We start from the raw sequence: 14,416 nt of genomic DNA, 5'->3' as shown, positions 1-14,416 counted from the left end.
TGCACCACTTCTCCATGAGTTTAAACTGCCTGGACCTTGGACACTGCACCACTTCTCCATGAGTTTAAACTGCCTGGACCTTGGACACTGCACCACTTCTCCATGAGTTTAAACTGCCTGGACCTTGGACAATGCACCACTTCTCCATGAGTTTAAACTGCCTGGACCTTGGACAATGCACCACTTCTCCATGAGTTTAAACTGCCTGGACCTTGGACAATGCACCACTTCTCCATGAGTTTAAACTGCCTGGACCTTGGACACTGCACCACTTCTCCATGAGTTTAAACTGCCTGGACCTTGGACACTGCACCACTTCTCCATGAGTTTAAACTGCCTGGACCTTGGACAATGCACCACTTCTCCATGAGTTTAAACTGCCTGGACCTTGGACAATGCACCACTTCTCCATGAGTTTAAACTGCCTGGACCTTGGACAATGCACCACTTCTCCATGAGTTTAAACTGCCTGGACCTTGGACACTGCACCACTTCTCCATGAGTTTAAACGGCCTGGAGCTTGGACAATGCACCACTTCTCCATGAGTTTAAACTGCCTGGACCTTGGACACTGCACCACTTCTCCATGAGTTTAAACTGCCTGGACCTTGGACAATGCACCACTTCTGCATGAGTTTAAACTGCCTGGACCTTGGACACTGCACCACTTCTCCATGAGTTTAAAAAAAAGCAAGCCACAAATAGGCCAGCCCACTCAATACAACTAGAAATCCCATTTGTGGTTTAATTTAATTTGATGTCTTATGATCACAATGTTATTTAAAATATTGTTTGTGTCAATCTACTGTAAACTATTTTAGAGTAAATTCAATTGTAATAAATACCTTTTCATTAAATTGCCACAAACATTAAATGTAGCAATTTTTTTGTAAGGCCTTCTGTATTTGGCCTATATCTGTATTTTGCGCAACATTTTGCGGGTCGGTATACTGCTGACCAAGTGCAGCCAACTCGACTCTCCGTCAAGTCCATCCTGAATCACGAGTAGTCTCCCCCCCCCCCCCACCACCAATAGTATGCAGCTGCAGAGCCGCAGAGCGAGTGGCGCTCTCAGGGCCGCGCTCTGACAGCCGTGCTGTGAGGGCCGGTCAGCAGCGCCACCCACCCAATGGCTGAATTGCCAATGGCTGAATTGGAGTATTGCACTGTGCGGGCACAGCTGCAGACCAGGCTGCAGAAACAAATTAGTGGGGGGGCATAAAATGTTCTCGGGGGGGCACAATGGTTTTTCAACACAGGTTTTATACGTTTCAGCTGGGACAGCGGCGCTGTGGCTTGCTTGGCGCTGCCCACAGTGCTGAACTAAACAGCAGAGAGGCAATTGAAAAATCGAATTTCTCTCTATCTTAAGAACTTTCACTTATACAAAAACAGACTGAACGGATATATATAACAGACCTGCAGTGCTGGGGCAGCGGACTGAGAGCAGGGGACACAAACAGGCTGGATAAGATGGTCAAGAAGGCCAGTAGCGTGGTTGGGGTGGAGCTGGACTCTAGCGAGGGTGGCGGAGAGGAGGAACCTTGCTAAGCTCCAGGCCATCAGGGAAAACCCCTCCCCCCACTATACACAGACTTGGCTGACAGGAGGAGCATGTTCAGTGCTAGGCTCACACTACCTAAATGCAGCACTGAACGGCACAGGAAGTCCTTCATTCCGACAGCCATCAGACTATATAATGCATCACTGTGCCTCACTGCATCACTGAGCACAGAGTGACAGTTACCATCTTCCTGGACTCTTACTTTTTAAACAGCACTGTGCAATATTACACCTACTGTAGACTTCAGTATATTTTTACTGTATTTATTTACTGTATATTTTATTCCATTTAATTTTATTCTATTCTTAGGCATTTGTTTTGTTATTCTTATTTGTGACTTGTTCTGTCTAAATGTTTAATGTTGAGTGATTTGCAGTGTCAAATTTCCCTCAGGATAATACATTTCTATTCTATTCTATTCTATATCTTTGAAAAGTCTCCATTTATTCAACACTTCTGAATTCACTGACAAACTGAACTGAACTGACAAAAATAAGGTGCATAAAAAAGCAAACAAAATTCCTCCACAGGCTACTCACCATCATAAGTAGAGAGGCAAGCGGTGTTTGGGGACAGAGTGAAATCTTCTTAAAACACTGCCCCTCCACTCATTCCTGAACTTTTTTGTTAAGTCCTTCTCAAATGCCAACTGAATTGGCCTTAGTTGCGTCGATGAAGCATACTAAGGCGATGTTCTGTAAAGACGTTCTTGAGGGTAGAAAACGAATGATCACAGAGTGCCGTGCTAGCTTCAGTAGTGTTGTTGTTGACATCAGTGCCCACTAGGGCTGTCCCCGACGCGTCTCTACAATTCGTAGCCGCATTTCTGCAGACCCCTCTCTGATTGGTTGAACTCCATTTTTGCAGACCCCTCCCATTTCTGCAGACCCCTCTCTGATTGGTTGAGCGAAGCCCCTCTCTGATTGGCCCCCCGCATGAGCCGAGACAAGCTCCTCTAGCCAGGAGTCGAAACTCCGTTAACTCCAGAGAGAGAGGCTGAACGCAATTTATACGCATGGAAGTATTGATTACGCCATAACGAATCATTAAAAAAATATACCGTTAACTGGAATATGTTGTGTGTGCCTTTACACATGTTGGATAGGATTATGTAATTGGTTTGTATAGCTTCGCGTATAACGTTATTTCGCGTGACTTCACGGTTTATTCACATTTCACAACACAGCCAGCGTTCAACTTGTTTACACTCCCCACTTACTGTACAATGTAACATTTAGATTAACCCAGTTGTCTATCTGTATGTCATATGTTACGATTAATTGAAAATGGGGGACCCTGATGTAAACAAGACGAAAGTCTTTCTCTGGGGTCTGCATTCCCTTAACAATTGTATGTATTGAGCTGTACTGTGTACTGTACCCATTCTGCAATCTGTTAATAAAGTTTTCAATCAATCAATAACTAGACAGTTACAATATAACATTTAGATTAATTAACCCAGTTAATGCCTTAAGAGAGAGAGGCTGGTGGTCAAGTCAAGTCAAGAGTTATTTGTCACAAGTTGTTTATTTGCATACAAGTTTACAATGAAATGCGGGTGGTCTTGCCCACAACGATGTGCATAATACAATAGTAATAACATAAAGACGATGAATTGAAAATGTCTAGGCCTACCACAAGTTCAAAATCTGGTATGTCATAAATGTCTAGATGTAGCAGTACTGTCCATCTGTTATGACATACCAGATTTTGAACTTGTGGTAGGCCTAGACATTTTCAATTCATCGTCTTTATGTTATTACTATTGTATTATGCACATCGTTGTGGGCAAGACCACCCGCATTTCATTGTAAACTTGTATGCAAATAAACAACTTGTGATTGTGTTTACATCAGGGTCCCCCATGTTCAATTCATGATAACATATATCTCTTAAGGCATTAACTGGGTTAATTAATCTAAATGTTATATTGTAACTGTCTAGTTATTGATTGATTGAATTGATTGAAAACTTTATTAACAGATTGCAGAATGGGTACAGTACACAGTACAGCTCAATACATACAATTGTTAAGGGAATGCAGACCCCAGAGAAAGACTTTCGTCTTGTTTACATCAGGGTCCCCCATTTTCAATTAATCGTAACATATGACATACAGATAGACAACTGGGTTAATCTAAATGTTACAAGTTGAACGCTGGCTGTGTTGTGAAATGTGAATAAACCGTGAAGTCACGCGAAATAACGTTATACGCGAAGCTATACAAATCAATTACATAATCCTATCCAACATGTGTAAAGGCACACACAACATATTCCAGTTAACGGTATATTTTTTTAATGATTCGTTATGGCGTAATCAATACTTCCATGCGTATAAATTGCGTTCAGCCTCTCTCTCTGGAGTTAACGGAGTTTCGACTCCTGGCTAGAGGAGCTTGTCTCGGCTCATGCGGGGGGCCAATCAGAGAGGGGCTTCGCTCAACCAATCAGAGAGGGGTCTGCAGAAATGGGAGGGGTCTGCAAAAATGGAGTTCAACCAATCAGAGAGGGGTCTGCAGAAATGCGGCTACGAATTGTAGAGACGCGTCCCCGACTAAGGATTTGGATAGTTGACTTTGATTGACATTTTTTTTTTTTTTTTTTTTACCAGGGTGGGCACAGCTGACTCAGTGGGCGGGCCCGGCCCCCTAATATCCGCCCATGGCGCCGGGACTGCACAGCTGTGAGATCCGTACAAGGCCAGATATCTTGAATGAATGCGTTTATTTATTTCGAACATAAATTGAAAATAAATAATAATAAAAAACTAGACAATTCCGGAGGGGAAATTGTGAAAGTGTGGGTGATACCTGTGCACCTCCTGCCATTGAGAGAGGGTCTGTATTGTCTCTTTCCACAGCAAAACGGTATGGCAAGGCACCTTGGTTGAGAAATGCAGGCTTCAATCTATGTTGTTTATCTGTTCAGTACTGTTTCAAGATGCACAATGAGATCTTTTAAAGAACTTGAACTTGAACTTGATCTTCTGAGATAATTGTTGAATAGATACACAAATGTTCTACAATGTTTGATTATGACATACTGTGACATCACAAATGTTCTAGAATGTTCTATTATGACATCATACTGTGACATCACAAATGTTCTACAATGTTTGATTATGACATACTGTGACATCACAAATGTTCTAGAATGTTCTATTATGACATCATACTGTGACATCACAACGGAACATGTTTGAGTTCCATTTTAATAATGTTTGGTAAGGCTGTCCCCGAAGCCTGTTTTTGGGATTCAAACTTCGTCAGGGTTCTTCGAACGGACTCGAACCTTCGTTTTTAATAAAAGAAATAAAAAATAAAAATTATAATTTATTTTTAATTATCCTCAAACTAAATCCTCAATTTGAATAAAGTGATTCAAACTTCGTCAGGGTTTTTCGAACCTTCGATTTTAATAAAAAAAAAAAAATAAAATGTATAAATTATTTTTTCTTTATATCCTCAAACTAAATCCTCAATTTGAATAAAGTGATTCAAACTTCGTCAGGGTTTTTCGAACGTACGTTCGAACCTTCGTTTTTAATTATTTTTTTTTTATAAAAAAAATAGACAAATAGACAAAAAATAGACAATTCCGTGCGGGGAAATTGTGAAAGTGTGGGTGATGCCTGTGCACCGCCGGCCAACGGGGGAGAGGGTCTGTATTGTCTCTATGACAAATGGTTCAAAAGATACAAAAGGGGGCGTGGCCTAAGTATGTGGTCAATATAGACCAATGAAAGAGGATATCCCTACCGAGTACAATGGTACAACTCTCCTCTAAATTGTAACCCCCCTCTGTATCACAGAATTTTTGGATGTTACCCAGGAGTGAATTGTTTCGTGCTTTAAACATGATTTGTGCAGTCTTAAATTCAGCCAGGTCCCTGAGTTTCATGGCATGTGATTTAAAAAATAGTGTGTTTGTGTGTTCCAGATATCCTACCTTATTGATAATCAAATCAAAATCAAATTTATTTGTAAGGCCCGACAACAGATGTTAATGTCAATTGTGTGTATTGAGCCGTACTGTATTGTACAGATTCTGCAATCTGTTAATAAAGTTTTCAATCAATCAATCAATCAATCAATGGTGTAGGAATACATACATTTACACTTCATCCTCCTACTCCTGCTTTTTTAATCTGTTTATTACTTGTTTTTTATTATTATTTATTTTCAATTTATGTTCGAAATAAATAAACGCATTCATTCAAGATATTGTGTGAGCAAAAGTATAGTTAATGTACTCATACAGTATGTACATCCTCTGGCCTCGCGCGGATCTCACAGCTGTGCCCACACAGTGCAATACTCCACTTCAGCCACTGGGTGGGTGGCTCTGCAGCTGCGTGCTTCTCCCCCCACGTGACCACACACACACATAGCGGTCTGCAGCTGCATGCTTCTCCCCCCACGTGACCACACACACACACACACACACATAGCGGTCGAGCACTTGTGTGGAGGATGGAGACGACGTCGAAGCAATAGCGACGGAATGCGAAAAACGTCGACTGTTGCTGCCCGTCGTCCACCGGATCATCCTCAAACTGTGTGAAACGGTGAAGAAGAACCATTGTGTAAGTATGTGAGACCGTGTTTCTGTTTAGGGGGGTTTCAGCTCGACGAGGTGTTATTATTAATACCCCCAGAAGAACACAACAGTAGCCTGGCAGCCGGCTAACGACGCTAAGCTAACGTTAGCTTTTTCCCCCTGGTTCTCCCCCCCCCCCCCTTTTTTTTTTTTTTTTAAAGCTTTAACGTGAATAGGCTTCAGGGGGGATTCCCGGGGGAATGATTCCAAAATGGTATTGATGTGAAATGCAGTCGTAATACATACTAATAACGGCAATAGTTTCTCGTGTGTGTATATAATTTATAATATATAACACCCAGATGCCCCTTTTTTTCGTCGATGATAATAATAATAATAATAATAATAATAATAATAATAATAAGGTAGGTTTGTGCTCGATAGACATCACTGGTAAACACTGTAACGGTAGGTTATGACTTCAAGCCAGAATATAGTCCGTGTGTTCTGCAGCGCGGGGGGGGGGGCGTCGGGTTTGGAAATGTAGATGACATTAAAACATATTGACCAATTGATGCTGCTATTTCGACGCCATCGTTCGCGTCGTTGTGCTTTGTTGTAAACGGACTCACACAATTGCTTGCTTATTATAATTATGAAATGATCCGGTGATTTGTTGTCCCGTTGTTCCAGACAATAGACACGACAACACAACAACAAGCTGCAGCTGGATAGACACTAACACCGTGCTGCTAACTAGCGGTACAACGGAGCAGGCCCTATATATACATTTATAACACAAATGGTAAATAATGAAGGTGTAATATACTAATTACAATTAATCCGAGATTGGATTCAATCGTGAATGTATCTTTTTTTGAACAAGGTAATAAGACCCGTTGAAAACGTAACAACGCCTTTGTGAATGTAAACATCTGAAAATAGCCTTGCGGTTATAATGTAATGTGTGGTCACGCTGCTGTTCGCCTGGTAGTGTTGTGTTTTGCATGGCGACCTAATCGACAAAAGGCTGTGAGTGGAAGTCGGAGTGATCACGTGCTAGAATGGGACGAAGAGATGCCTTGTTATCGGCTCGGTGCAGATGTTCAGCGGTAACACTTGTCCAACACGGTGTCAACTAATGTGTGTCGATACGTTTTTTTTCGCTTTCAGTGACATGTTTGAAGCCGCAACGCTGAACACCAAATCGCCTTCCTCCTCCTCCTCCATCACCACTATCGACGAGAGATAGCCAGTGTGTCTGGAATGAAGACGCGCGTGGATCAATGACAAACTCAGCCCTTTGGGTGAAAACACGCAGACAGTTGGATAAAATGCATTGGGACGGATACGCGTTTCGGATGGTCGTGTCCTTCCTCGCCGTTCACACCGCCGGGGCCTGGTCTCTGGGTTTGGATGGGAACCGCACGACGGAAAACGACACGGTGGCAGATGGCGGGTTTGTCCCCACGGTGTTCACAAAAGTAAGCCAGATCATCGCCAGGGAGGGGACCTGCGCGCTGATCGATTGCAATGTCACCGGAGACCCGTTCCCGAATGTACAATGGTTCAACTCCCACGGAGAGCGTTTGGACACCGAGACAAATGGTAAGATAAACCCCCCAGGGGATATACAGTTACTTTTAGCATCTTCTCCTTTTTGTTTGAACGACACCTTTCCTCATTCATTAGTTCCACTATTTAAAATAGCCACCAGTACCCAAGAAGCATGTCACCTATTTGGTATTTAAGAACCCCATTAACCCAGCACAAAAACCCTTGATATAATTCTGCCCTGTCAAGGCAGACCGCAGTAACTTCAAAAAAGTGAAACTGAGAAAAATAGCTTTAAAGTTTTTTGACTTGCCATCCAAAATGTGTTATAGGTAGATAGATGATAGTACCCAGATTTAACATGTATTAATGAAGTAATCTTTAGGCATACAAAAATATGACATAATTATTTTAATTAACCCCCAAAAAGCAGATACTGCACTCTGCTGCACAGTTCCCTTAAATAATTATACAGGTAATGTACAGGCAAAGTGCAGTAACTTCAAATACAGTTGTTTTCCCTCCAGCTTTCATAACTTAACCTAGCCATTTTATTTGGATCATCATCATTCCAATATATTCAGGTGTTAAATTTCATTTTCAAAATGGCTAGGTTAGCAAAGCCAACTCATGTTAACGAGGAAATTATTAATATACACAACATGGTTGCCTGGGTGGTTGGATATTAATGAGAATGAATCAGATATCCCTGTCACTGTTCTCATCCTGAAACAACCAGCAATGGAGAGTCAAACGCTTGGGGCGCTGTGGGTCACCTGGCGTCCCTCAGGGGGGGTGCAGAAAACGGGCGGCGTTGTCTGGTGAGTGGGTGCGCAGTGTTTCCCCTAGACTTATTCTCAGGCATGGTGGTACAATGCACCGGGAAAGCAGCCAAAACAAGAGCATATTATCGGCGTGGTCGGTCTGTGATTTATATTTGCGTCCACATTTTTCTTCGCTCTGAGTCTGAATATTCAACACAAAGTGATTACGAGGAGAGGATGACTTAAAGCGACACGTCACCAAAAAACTGCCCATTTATTTTGCACAGAATCTCACACACATTCAACACCTCTATAAACCGCTTTGCACACATTGATTTAGTTTGACAGTTATTGAGAGTAAGTGAGTTTAAATATGGCCACCAGCGGTGATGTCATCAGGGACGTTGAATCCTTGTGTTGTGTTAATTACAGCTCCGTGAAATGATGTAGGTGAAAACATGGCAATATCTTGTCTTATAGGGACAGCTACCTTATCATTTCATTGAGCTGTAATTAACAACACAAGGATTGTCCCCGATGACATCACTGGTGGGCCATATTCAAACTAATTTACTGTCAATAACTGTCCAACTAAATGAATGCACAAAACTGCTCCCACGTTTTTGGATGTGTGAGATTATGTGCAAAATAAATCTGCACAGTTTTTTTGGCGAAGTGCCCCTTTTATAAGCTGCATTTATTGCATAAAAATAAGCTGTGTGATTTATGGCTGTTGCAAAACAGTAGCACCCAATGCACACTGTGTGCATGATTCATTGCTCCACAGATTTAACCATTTATTGAAATCTTCATGCAGACTCCTGAGTGAGTGGTATCGTGTAACTAGTAGCTGCCATAAGGCTAATATATGAGTTGTAATAATGTACACAAAATAAGGAAAGTATGTGACCTATAGAGCAGGAGAGGAGAGAGGGACATTTTACGTCAAACCTTTCTCAAAATGAACAAAAGCTTGGCAAATGATCCTGTGCCACTGAAATAATTAGGCCTAATTAAACATTTAGTTGTATGCCTACAGTAGGATAGGAGATTTATTTTCATTAAAATAATAATAATTTGTCACCTTTTGTGGCTAAACGTATTTAGGCTTCTGAATGTGTTCTGTATAAAAAATAACACATGACAGTCGGTACATTTTTGTTGACGTTGGTGTTTTATCAGCTTTGGTAGGCTACATTTTTTATATTTTTTTTTTGCCCCACACTTTGGGAACCACTGGTTTAACCACCGCACTCTGTGTTAATAAAGAAGAGGAGAAGGAGGAAGAAGCTACCCTTGGGTTAGCTAGGCTTGTGGTGGTGGGAAGACACTGGGTTAGCTAGGCTTGTGGTGGTGGGAAGACACTGGGTTAGCTAGGCTTGTGGTGGTGGGAAGACACTGGGTTAGCTAGGCTTGTGGTGGTGGGAAGACACTGGGTTAGCTAGGCTTGTGGTGGTTGCGACCCCCTCTGCGTGCCCCCCTGTCTCCGGAGGTCTCGTAGTGGTGACCGGAGTGCCGGATGTCCCGCGATGATGTCGGGGAGTTCGCGACCCTCTCTGCGCCACCCCCTATCTCCCTGTCTCCGGCTGTCCCTGAGCAACGACCGGAGTGTTGAATGTCCCGTGACTAAGACGGGGAGGACGTGACCCTCTCTGCGCCGCCCCTGTGCCTCAAATAGATCCGCTATCAACTCTATCTTTAATCTTTCAAAATGTTCAGTTGCTATCGCTATTAGCTCTATCTTTAATTTTTCAAAATGTACAGTTGCTATTGCATGCACTCATCTGTGTTTCACCACACACATGAGTGCATGCTTACCAACTGTCCGTCTGCAACACTACTATCACCAACATCTAAGAAGGGAGATCCCCCCTTGAACGGCCCTTCTAAGGTTTCTCTCCTCCACACTGCCTGTGGAGCTTTTTTCCCTATTGTTAGGTTTTAGTGAGTTTTTCCTTACCTTCGCGTGGGGTATGTCTGGGAGTGCTTGCATTCTTTCATTTATTTGCATTCATCTAAAAAATGTTTGGACCCTATGGTGTTCTTGTTCTGTTCTTGACTTATTGTTATGTTGTCTTCTTGACCTGTTTAAAGAAGACCTGTACGGCCCATGGGGACATTAACGTGTGTTGTCGGGCCCTATAAATAAATTTGATTTGATTTGATTAAGACACTGGGTTAGCTAGGCTTGTGGTGGTGGGAAGACACTGGGTTAGCTAGGCTTGTGGTGGGAAGACACTGGGTTAGCTAGGCTTGTGGTGGTGGGAAGACACTGGGTTAGCTAGGCTTGTGGTGGTGGGAAGACACTGGGTTAGCTAGGCTTGTGGTGGTGGGAAGACACTGGGTTAGCTAGGCTGTGGTAGTGGGAAGACACTGGGTTAGCTAGGCTTGTGGTGGGAAGACACTGGGTTAGCTAGGCTTGTGGTGGTGGGAAGACACTGGGTTAGCTAGGCTTGTGGTGGTGGGAAGACACTGGGTTAGCTAGGCTTGTGGTGGTGGGAAGACACTGGGTTAGCTAGGCTTGTGGCGGTGGGAAGACACTGGGTTAGCTAGGCTGTGGTGGTGGGAAGACACTGGGTTAGCTAGGCTGTGGTGGTGGGAAGACACTGGGTTAGCTAGGCTTGTGGTGGTGGGAAGACACTGGGTTAGCTAGGCTTGTGGTGGTGGGAAGACACTGGGTTAGCTAGGCTTGTGGTGGTGGGAAGACACTGGGTTAGCTAGGCTTGTGGTGGAGGGAAGACACTGGGTTAGCTAGGCTTGTGGTGGTGGGAAGACACTGGGTTAGCTAGGCTTGTGGTGGTGGGAAGACACTGGGTTAGCTAGGCTTGTGGTGGAGGGAAGACACTGGGTTAGCTAGGCTTGTGGTGGTGGGAAGACACTGGGTTAGCTAGGCTTGTGGTGGTGGGAAGACACTGGGTTAGCTAGGCTTGTGGTGGGAAGACACTGGGTTAGCTAGGCTTGTGGTGGTGGGAAGACGGACTTGGAACATCTTTCTATCCTATGTCGTCCGTTTCACCTCCCGAGGGAGTTCACAGCAGTCGTCATGACTGCCGTGTATATTCCCCCACACGCGAATACGGGCAAAGCGCTGGGCGAACTACACGATCATCTCAACAGACACCAGATCAAACACCCAGACGCAGCGATGGTAGTGGCCGGCGATTTCAACCAGGCCAACCTGAAGAAAGTGATGCCGTCCTTTTTTCAGCACATCGCTTGCTCCACCAGAGGGAAGAACACACTCGACCACTGCTATTCCCCGTTCAAAGCGGGTTACAAGGCAGTAGCCGCTCCGCCATTAACGGGGTCCACAAGCTCGAGCGATCATGACTCCATCTTGCTATTTCCGGCATATCAACAGAGATCACGTGACGCCGTCGTGTCACGTGAGACAAAGAAGTGGACCGACGAATCAGAGGCCACGCTCAAGGACGTGCTTGCAGACACGGATTGGGATATGTTCATAGGAAGCGCCAGTGACGTCAGTGAACTAGCAGACACCGTGGTGTGCTACATAACAACAATAGCTGATGGTATTGTCCTCAGGAAAACGGTGCGGATTTTCCCAAACCAGAAACCGTGGGTGGATAGCACTATTAGAGCAGCTCTGAACTCTCGTACCACCGCCTACAACCTGGGTAGAGAGTCAGGAAACATGGAGGAGTATAAGGCTTCAGTCTATACTCTACGCAAAGCTGTCAAACTTGCTAAGAGGACATATGCTGACAAACTGGAGACACAAATGGCACAAAACGACACAAGAGGATTATGGCAGGGGCCGAAGACAATAACTGACTATAAAGTCAGCGCCCCCTCAATGGGGAGCGACGACGCCTCCCTCGCGGACAAGCTCAACACCTTCTACGCTCGGTTTGGTGTAGACAGTGGCGCTGCTGGCTCTCCGGCTAGTGACGTCACTGGCGCGCCGGCTGTTGTGGAGGGGGGGGGGCAACCGCGAGGGGGGGGGGACGCTCTCTCGTTGTCGGAACACAGTGTGAGAAGAGCATTTATGCAGGTGAACACCAGGAAGGCTGCTGGCCCAGATGGCATAACAGGACGTATACTCAAGACCTGTGCCAACCAGCTGGCCCCTGTGTTCACCGCCATATTTAATCAATCACTGGCGGAGTCAGTGGTCCCTGCCTGCTTCAAGATGTCTACCATCATCCCTGTGCCGAAGAAACCCTCCCCAGCATGTCCAAATGACTACAGACCGGTGGCACTCACCTCTGTGGTCATGAAATGTTTCGAGAGGCTGGTCAAGGACCACATTTGTGCCTCCCTCCCCAGTGATATGGACCCTATGCAATTTGCATACAGGACAAACAGGTCCACCGACGACGCGGTCTCCCAGGTACTGCACAGCACCCTCTCGCACCTTGACCGTCAGAAGGGGGGCTATGTGAGACTGTTGTTCATTGACTACAGCTCAGCGTTCAACACCATAGTCCCCACCAGACTGGTGGACAAGCTGATCGAGCTAGGTCTGAGCTCCGCCCTGAGCGCCTGGGTACTGGACTTTCTGAGCGAAAGACCCCAGGCGGTCAGGGTGGGGGGTCAGACCTCCAACACCATCACCCTGAGCATCGGGTCCCCCCAGGGCTGTGTTCTGAGCCCCCTGCTGTACTCACTCTACACACACGACTGTGTGGCCAAGTTCAGCTCCAACTCCATAGTGAAGTTCGCAGATGACACGGTGGTGGTGGGGCTGATCTCGGACAACGACGAGAAGGCCTACCGGGAGGAGGTTGAGGTACTGGAACGCTGGTGCCAGGACAACAGCCTGCTCCTGAACATTGGCAAAACCAAGGAACTGATCGTGGATTATAGGAGAGGACAGCAGGAGACACACACACCACTGATGATAAACGGGGCTACCGTGGACAGGGTGAGCAGCTTCAAGTACCTGGGGGTCCACATCTCAGAGGACCTGACATGGTCAACACACATAGACACAGTAGTAAAGAAGGCGAAACAGTGTCTCTACCACCTGAGACAGTTAAGGAAGTTCAGAGTATCGGGGAAGATACTCCAGTCCTTCTACTCAGGAGCTGTAGAGAGCATCCTGACCGGAAACATCACTGCCTGGTATGGAAACAGCACGGCACAGGACAAGAAGGCCCTACAGAAAGTGGTGCGCTCAGCCGAGTGTACCACGGGTATTGCACTACCCCCCCTGCAGGTTCTATACAACAAGAGGTGCAAATCCAGAGCCTGCAGGATAATGAAAGACCCTCACCACCCCAATAACAGCCTGTTTCAGCTGCTGAGGTCAGGCAGACGCCTGCGAACCCCAGCTACTAGGACAGAGCGGCTTAGGCTCAGCTTCTTCCCCCAGGCCATCAGAGCCATGAACAATGAACATTGAGTGCTCAGAACATTGAACTGTCCACACACAAGCACACATGAACACACACGCGACACGCACACTGAACACACACACGACACGCACACTGTGCACGCTCACACACGAGCAGCCACTTAACACTTTAACATGAGCGGGCACACACTCATGTCGCACACACGCACACTTATGGCCAAAGGAAAGGACACTTTAAATTAGAATAACAGGAACAGTGTATTGCACTACCAAAGCTAACTAGCATGTCACACATGCTCTGTAAATAACTATGTACAGATACCGAGATGTCACTCCATGTTACCTGCTACCTGTTACTGCACAATGTTGTTTCTTCTTTTGATTCTATTATATGTACCACTGTATTGCACATCGTTGCGGGCAAGACCACCCGCATTTCATTGTATACCTGTATGCCGTGACAATTAAAACTCTTGACTTGACTTGACACTGGGTTAGCTAGGCTTGTGGTGGTGGGAAGACACTGGGTTAGCTAGGCTTGTGGTGGTGGGAAGACACTGGGTTAGCTAGGCTGTGGTAGTGGGAAGACACTGGGTTAGCTAGTGTTGTGGCTGATGGTTGTTTAACACAGCAGGAGACGATATTTCCAATTTTAACAAGTAGGTAATTTAT

General features: G+C 45.2%; 1 protein-coding gene across 2 annotated transcripts in view; it reads left to right on the top strand.

The window, feature by feature from the left end:
- The first annotated feature begins 6,014 nt into the window (after positions 1–6,014).
- Positions 6,015–14,416, top strand: part of mfap3l (microfibril associated protein 3 like) — a 56,024-nt gene continuing 47,622 nt past the window's right edge. The window contains exons 1-2 of one of the 2 annotated variants that reach the window (XM_084313443.1): positions 6,015–6,152; positions 7,280–7,714. In XM_084313443.1, the coding sequence (XP_084169569.1) occupies positions 7,393–7,714 (322 nt within the window). In that variant the 5' untranslated portion in view covers positions 6,015–6,152; positions 7,280–7,392. Of the gene's footprint in view, positions 6,157–7,279; positions 7,715–14,416 lie in introns of both variants that reach the window. The other variant, XM_084313444.1, reaches the window with a different exon arrangement.

The sequence above is a fragment of the Notolepis coatsorum genome (genome assembly GCF_963971535.1).
Source record: "Notolepis coatsorum genome assembly, chromosome: 4".
Lineage (NCBI taxonomy): Eukaryota > Metazoa > Chordata > Actinopteri > Aulopiformes > Paralepididae > Notolepis > Notolepis coatsorum.
Note: the sequence above shows the minus strand (reverse complement) of the source record. Positions and strands in the feature narration are given on the sequence as shown.